The sequence below is a fragment of the Procambarus clarkii genome, chromosome 5 (assembly GCF_040958095.1).
Source record: "Procambarus clarkii isolate CNS0578487 chromosome 5, FALCON_Pclarkii_2.0, whole genome shotgun sequence".
Taxonomy (NCBI): domain Eukaryota; kingdom Metazoa; phylum Arthropoda; class Malacostraca; order Decapoda; family Cambaridae; genus Procambarus; species Procambarus clarkii.
This window is the reverse complement of record NC_091154.1, coordinates 29,057,938-29,065,386: the sequence shown is the minus strand read 5'-3', so window position 1 is coordinate 29,065,386 and position 7,449 is coordinate 29,057,938. Positions and strand designations below refer to the sequence as shown.

The 7,449-nt window shown below is 41.2% G+C and overlaps 1 protein-coding gene across 8 annotated transcripts in view; it reads right to left on the bottom strand.

Moving 5' to 3' along the window:
• Positions 1-226: 226 nt before the first annotated feature.
• The window catches only part of LOC123753282 (very low-density lipoprotein receptor), a 43,496-nt gene continuing 36,273 nt past the window's right edge, over positions 227-7,449 (bottom strand). For all 8 annotated transcript variants that reach the window (XM_069300154.1, XM_069300158.1, XM_069300162.1 and 5 more), the window contains 5 exons: positions 5,830-6,001; positions 5,126-5,333; positions 2,264-2,350; positions 1,976-2,089; positions 227-1,804 (listed from right to left, as the gene is read on the bottom strand). In XM_069300154.1, coding sequence (XP_069156255.1) covers positions 1,637-1,804; positions 1,976-2,089; positions 2,264-2,350; positions 5,126-5,333; positions 5,830-6,001 — 749 coding nt within the window. In that variant the 3' untranslated portion in view covers positions 227-1,636. The remainder of the gene's footprint in view (positions 1,805-1,975; positions 2,090-2,263; positions 2,351-5,125; positions 5,334-5,829; positions 6,002-7,449) is intronic.

Genomic DNA, 7,449 nt, shown 5'->3' with positions numbered 1-7,449 from the left:
TATTTCTTTAAATATTATTATTATTATTTTTCTTTTACATTAATAGAATTTCTGTGTTAAGCAATATCTGTTAAGTTGCTAATATATCTCTGCAACCTCGAGAGTGAATACCATGGCCTGAAAGACAGTGTGGAAAGACAATTCAGAGATATTTTATTTTCCCAGGAAAAATGTAAGACGGATGATTGATGAGTATGCAACTGAGGGGGAAATTATAGTCTGGAAATTATAGTCATATATATATATTTGTGCAATTTGTACTTTAAAGAAAGATTTCTCACTCTAGCTATATTTCTTATACCGTTTAAAAATTATATGTTTTGTTTTAATACGTTAAACATAAATTTTATAGGTCTTTTGACTTCTATCAGAGATTTTTTAAGTGTTTTTTTTCCATTGAGATCCTCGCAGCCAAGTGAGGCTGCGAGGACCTGTGTGTGTGTGTGTGTGTGTGTGTGTGTGTGTGTGTGTGTGTGTGTGTGTGTGTGTGTGTGTGTGTGTGTGTGTGTGTGTGTGTGTGCGTGTATGTATTATACACGCACACACACACACCGCCTCTCAACTGTTTACTAGCTACTTTTTTTTCCCCACACCACGCACACACACACACACACACCCAGGAAGCAGCCCGTGACAGCTGACTAACTCCCAGGTACCTTTTTACTGCTAGGTAACAGAGGCATTCAGGGTGAAAGAAACTTTGCCCATTTGTTTCTGCCTGGTGCGGAAATCGAACCCGCACCACAGAATTACGAGTCCTGCGCGCTATCCACCAGGCTACCAGGCCCCTATGTGTGTGTGTGTGTGTGTATAAATCCATATAAATCTAAACTGAACAACTTAATATACCGAAAAAGATTAAGAACAACTAAATATATAAGTTCGTAATATATCCTCAATATATCTAAAACACGATATACAACAAAGGCAAAAATTCAATATTCTTTCCAAGGACTAATATCGGAACTCGTGACGCATCATTAATGTGTTCAACCCGCGCAAACCACTTTGATTGATCGGTATAGCGGCGGCCTTGCATCTTGCAGGTCTAAGCTCTATCTCCGATGGTCCAAGTTGTTTGGCCTATTCCTTTCGCCCTATCCCGGATCCTTGTCCTCCTATCCCTTCCTAGGGCTAGGTAGTCGAACTGGCTTTGCTCTTCCTCCCAATAATTACCTCACAACACACGCGCATCAGCAATAAATTATGTCACTTCGTTGTGCAGTTCTTGTAGTTTTATGCCGATAAACATCACTTACAGTTTTATACAGCTGGGCAATTTATGAAGCCATATTACCGCGGCGCTCATAATGTAGTTCTGAACTTCTGTAAGCCACTGTGCATCTGATAGGTCAGCATATTGTAGCGGCGGGTGTTATACAAGGGTGTGCCGCACACGCTTGTCCAGCTTCAAGGTTCAGGATCTTCAAAACCCGTCGTCGTCGTCGTCACCTGTTGGTCTTACAAAGACTGTTTTGATCTCTGAGTGCAGTAGGAACGCAATGCAATATCAGGGAGAGGGGGGGTTCCAAAGGTAATGTGTCACGGGTTTAAAGCCAGCAGTGGAATTGTATCACGTTGGTGGAGACAGAGAGATTGAGAAATGACTTCCTGGGAGCCGAGAGGCCCAGGAAGGTTATCCCAGGAACGAGTAGGTGTCATGGAAGTTCGAGTTGGAGCGGCAGGTGATGAAGTCGTCACCGAGTGCAAGATGATCGGGACAAGCGCAGACAAAACCCAAGGCCGCTTCTGGGGACAGGAGGCACAGGTGGCTGCAGGAGGTGTAGCCGCAAGGGTTCACCACCTGTAGGGATGGATAAGAAAGTGGTGAGACATCGTCGTGACTGCACGACTGATCATCAAGCAGAAGAAGACATCCTCGTATCTTGCTTCATGGGGGAGACTGTTCTCACAGGTCTACTATATCAGCACCAGTAACTGATCAGCCCATTTGGCCCGAGTCGCATCAACACACCTGTCCATAGTTGTCCGGGTGGTGAAGGGCGATCCAGGAGTTGGGACTGATGGGGTCGGCGAAGGCTTGAAGAGGCTGAGCGTCTCCGCAGTTGTTTTTGCTACACGTCATCACCTACGTCAGAGGAAGAGGAAGTAGGAACGGGCCTCAAGTTATAGAAGAATCTGTTAGTAAATCCTGCTACACCAGCTCAGCACTCGGGTCAGTGCCAAGACTGGCTTCAAATGGCACTCACTAGCTAATGCAATAGCAGTGGCACTAAAGCGAATACAGCAGTAACACACCTACCTGTTGCCTGAGGTTGTCTGTCCAGTAGAGTTTATCTTGCCACAGTGTCATGTCATGGATCCTCGCGTTTTCCAGCGACGCCCCTACCTATAAAAGACGCACCATACTGGTCTTTATTATTGAGGGACGCACAGACGAGGCGAGAAATCTTGATAATGCGGGGGGAGGAGAAAGAAAGAAAGAAAGAAAGAAAGAAAGAAAGAAAGAAAGAAAGAGAGAGAGAGAGAGAGAGAGAGAGAGAGAGAGAGAGAGAGAGAGAGAGAGAGAGAGAGAGAGAGAGAGAGATAGAGAGAGAGATAGAAAGAGAGCGAGAGAGAGAGAGAGAGAGAGAGAGAGAGAGAGAGAGGAGAGAGAGAGGAGAGAGAGAGAGAGAGAGAGAGAGAGAGAGAGAGAGAGAGAGAGAGAGAGAGAGAGAGAGAGAGAGAGAGAGAGAGAGAGAGAGAGAGAGAGAGAGAGAGAGAGAGCTCCCCCCCCCCCCCCTTTCATGGAGCTGAACTGAAAATAGCCTTCATTGATGAACAAGTTTTCGCTCGGCAGGAACAAACGTACCGAAAGGTCATTTAGCTTCTCAGTGACTATACACCGAGAGGTTACTTTAGTTCTGAACTATGTCCAAGATTAAAGTATACTTACTGGTTGTTCAGCAAGCCGTTGTGGAGGGTTTAATAACCCTCCTGCGGTTGATGGACCCTAAACCATGCAGTGTGTTATGATAGACCTGTGCAATGATGTGGGCTACAGTGACGGTTAAATAAATAGAGAGAAATGCGAGAGAGAATATTCTCAAATTACATTTTTTATCGGGTGACAACACATCCAGAAAAGAGTAGAGAACACCTTTCCTCGAAGAGAAGGAGAAGGCCTACAAGGAAAGATACCGTCATGTTTACATGACTTTTAGAAACAAAATCTCGCCGAGTCTTTGCAGGTCATACATTTTCACCCGGGTCTGAGGGTTGAAAGAGATGATGGTCGTGTTTAGAGCAATGAGTTACATATTTGCAATCTTTACAAGCAGTGCATCTCTGGGTGATTCACCGCAGAACAAGGCATGTTGCTTGCTCTTACGAATTTCGATGCATACCAAATTAACTTCATTCACAAAGCATGCCGAGCGAATAATTCGTGGGCGATTAGGAAAACAACTTATTTGCTTAGTCGTCTTGCGAAAACACATTTCGAGAACATTGTTATATTGCTTCACGAGGACGGCCACAGAGTTTATTATTATTTGTTCTGACCAATCAGACAACTTTTTCTGTCAAATTTTGCTTATTATATTCATACAAATAATTAGAGGAAAAACTGATTAAATAAAGAAAAGCATCTACTCGATATTTATTGCGTTACAAAAATGGCCAAACTTACTGGCAATATTATGAAATAATTTTGTTAGATCAACACTTGTAGTTTGAATGTGTGTGACCAATCTTCTCTTCTAGGAAGTTAAACTCTTCCTCGTTTCCTCTCCTTTCGTAGCCAAGATACCCAGCTGCACGGTGTCTTTTCCTACCCCCTTCCCCTCTCCTCCATCTCTCTCATCTCCATTTCTCCTTCTCCAATCTCCACCCTCCCTCAATCTCCCCACCCTCTACCCTCCACCCTCGAACAGAGAAACATTTCTTTCTGTGCAAGTAGAAGGAGTACTCAGCTACCTTAGTTATCAAAGACGGAAGGAAGCAGCGAAGGAACACGCTGGTGTTTTATTTATATAGATGAGGTAACCAGCTGCATCCGGGTCTCTTCCCAATCTTTCCACCCTCTTCACTCCTGACCTTTGACCCCCTCATCCTTATACCCTTGGTCACCCTTTTTGTCCCTCTCCTCCTTCTCTTCCTTTCCCCCCTCTTCCCTCTCAATATATCTATCTATCCATTTGTCTCTCGAAATTTTCTATCTATCTCCCTTCCCCTACTTTCACTTCTCTCAGAATGGCAAAATCTTCATATTAATCACACACTTAATATTTTACACTTGATTCCCCGAAAATGGCCTAAACGGTGTTAATTATATATAATTGTTAATGTTCCTAAATGCATTTAATTTAGGCTTACCCTAACCAGACCATGTCCCTTCCATACCCCCAGACCATTAACCTACAAATTTGGGTGAAGCTAGCCCCAAGCATCTGGCTTTTCGATCCAACCTTCACTTCGACTTCGTCAGGGATTAAAAAAAACTATGACTTGTGACGTTTCTTCATCTTCTGATGAGGGAGTTGGTCCGCATGACTCCAGACAATACATAATATAACCTTATCTGGCAAAATCTGCGTTGTGGTCCTTGCCGATTTCTGTCTTGGGTCAAGCGAAAAGGTTGAATATGAACTTCTCTGCTTTCGACGACGGTTTGAGGTGTTTTCTAATCATTGCTCTCCAGATCAGTTTCGTAAACACCTTACCCCAATATTCACATTTCTGAGCGGATATCTAGTGTATCTGTCTTTTTCCAAACCCCCAAAATGGAATTTATCTACAATTGATTAAATTTGACACTTATCCATACAAATCTGAAGTTTATTGAGATCTTCCTGTACTTCCCTAGAATCTTTCTTTGAATGTGTAGTGCGCCCTATTCCTGTATCTTCTCCAGATAAACTTTTTTCCCTATTCAGCGCATTAACATCACTGATGTGCACTATGAACAACAAAGGTTCTAGGACAACATCCTCAAGCACTCCACGTGTTACTTTCCATCTCTCACACTGCATCACATATTTTAGTTCTAGCATTATAACAAAAATAGCATTAATTAGTAACAGTTATCGCTGAATAATTCTGATGTAGCAGAAGAAGTAGAAGAATTAGACGCAGTAGAGTGAAAGTAGAAATAACAGTAGTTGTCGAACTGAACAACACTTACCGGGTAATATTCTCCATCGTAGCTGAGGCGTTCAACCTGAGTGTCGCTGTCGATCCAGTAGAGGTAATGACCTTGGAGGTCGACTGCCAAGGCGGAAGGCCTGGAAACCGGGAAGTCGTACCCGGGAACCACCTGCTCAAAGCCTGAGCCATTCATACCCGCTCGGTATATGACAGGACTCATCTCCCCACCGATCCAGTACATCATCCTGTTATGAATCACTCCTATAATATGATGCATTTGGGGCTTGAGGCCGGCGCTTTCATCTTATTAACAATTCAACAACTCAAACATCTTGTTAATGAATGGCAAATAACAAGCAATAAAAGAATAAGAAAATAACAAGCAACAAGAATAAAAATTATGATTACTACAGATAAATGTGCATAATATTGGTAATTATCATAATATATAAGTAAATTACAATTATATAAGGGGATATACGCGACGACAATATGAGAGCACAAGAGGAAGCCCAGAAATTGACTCCCTTGAGTGCTGCATACCCTAGTCTTCGCGACTGAGTGCCCCTTATAAACACAATCGTACAATCACCAATATATTCTGACAAGTGTGGGGCACGGGGGTAACTCACGCTTGTTAGGATATAGTGGACTATATATACTAAAAATGCATAGCCCACAATACCAAAAAATATATATATTATTTATATATTTATCACTAGTGAAACTGAGACGCCAAACCTTTGACTGAGGTCGAGCTGAATCGCCCTGGGTAAGATGAGGTTGGAGAGGATGGTGGCGCATGCGGGCGTCGACGAGAGGCTGCACGCCCGCACCCGTCCGTTGGCGCTGTCAGTCACGTACACGTTCCTACCCATCCAGTCGACAGCCACCCCCGCATACCTGTCCAGCGCTGCGACCAGGTGTGTGCGTATGTGTAAGTAAGCAGATAATTTAAACCACAAGAGCGTTCCAAGTCAGGTTGACTCATATTATACACACATCATTAGTGTGACTTCATTTAAGGCGAATTAGCATAAGAGACTATTTTGAAAGATGTTGTTCCTGTTATAAAAGGGGCATTTACTAGCATTTCTCGGCTAAGCATTATAGCTAGTTATATATATATATATATATATATATATATATATATATATATATATATATATATATATATATATGTTATATATATAACTTTTTTTTTGTAAAACGTCATCAAAGCTGGTCTACTTACAGAATGACATTTGGTAAAACAAGGGAAGGAATTATCAAGGGAAAGCGCCAAGCCATTACGACTATATAACACTTGGAAGGGGTCTGGATAAGGATTTGGGATGGGACGGAGGGGAAGGAATGGTGCCTAACCACTTGGACGGTAGGGGATTGAACGCCGACCTGCATGAAGCGAAATCGTCGCTCTACCGTTCAGCCCAAGGAAGCAAAACAGCTTCAAGCTGTTTGTTTTGCAGTTGTAGCTTATCAGTGTGCATTTCCATGTTAGCTCATTTAAATTAATAAACACAAAAAGGTATTTGGCAGCGGTTTCACTTAGCCAGATATGTTAGTAAACACCTCATTGTTTCGTTATTATTGTGTAGTAATGATAATATCAATGAAAATATCGATAACAAAACATTCATATTGTTTTGTTATCGTCAGTTGTATTAATTATATAAAAAATATACCAATTTTACATATAAATCGTTTTATACAATTTTTTGTGTTGTCTAATTTGTTATAAATTAGGCCTTTCAGATTTAAATTTATTAATACAATAATAATTATTCACATTATTACTGTTTAATGTATTAACATATAAATTATTGTTACTATAATTTTGTTTTAATGATTTCACCTATGAAATCATTAAAACAAAGTGCTAGTGAGCCTAGAAAGACTCACTAGCAAGAAAGACATTCACTAGCTCTAGCAAGAAAGACTTTCATTTGTTCTAGCAAGAAAGACTTTCACTAGGCAAGAAAGACTTTCACTAGGCAAGAAAGACTTTCACTACCTCTAGCTATACCTCGGCCCAAAATAGAAGGACTTTGCCTATATCTGTAGACTTACTAATGCTGATGTATATACTTGTATATACATCATCGAGTATATACTTGTCCACTAACTAAACCCTTATATCTTTTTTTCGATCATGGTGAGCTTAAAATGTATTTATTGAGCAATTTACGAGCTCTGAAATCTTGCAACCTTTAGTTAACATTGTTATAGATAACCTGTTAAGTGCTTCGAAACCACAATGTTTAATAAATAATAAATAAGTGGCCCTGATTGGGAAAAAAGATGTAAAAGTTTCGTAAGTAGGCAATTAAGTGTTTGATGAAACTACTTCAGCTTTACGAA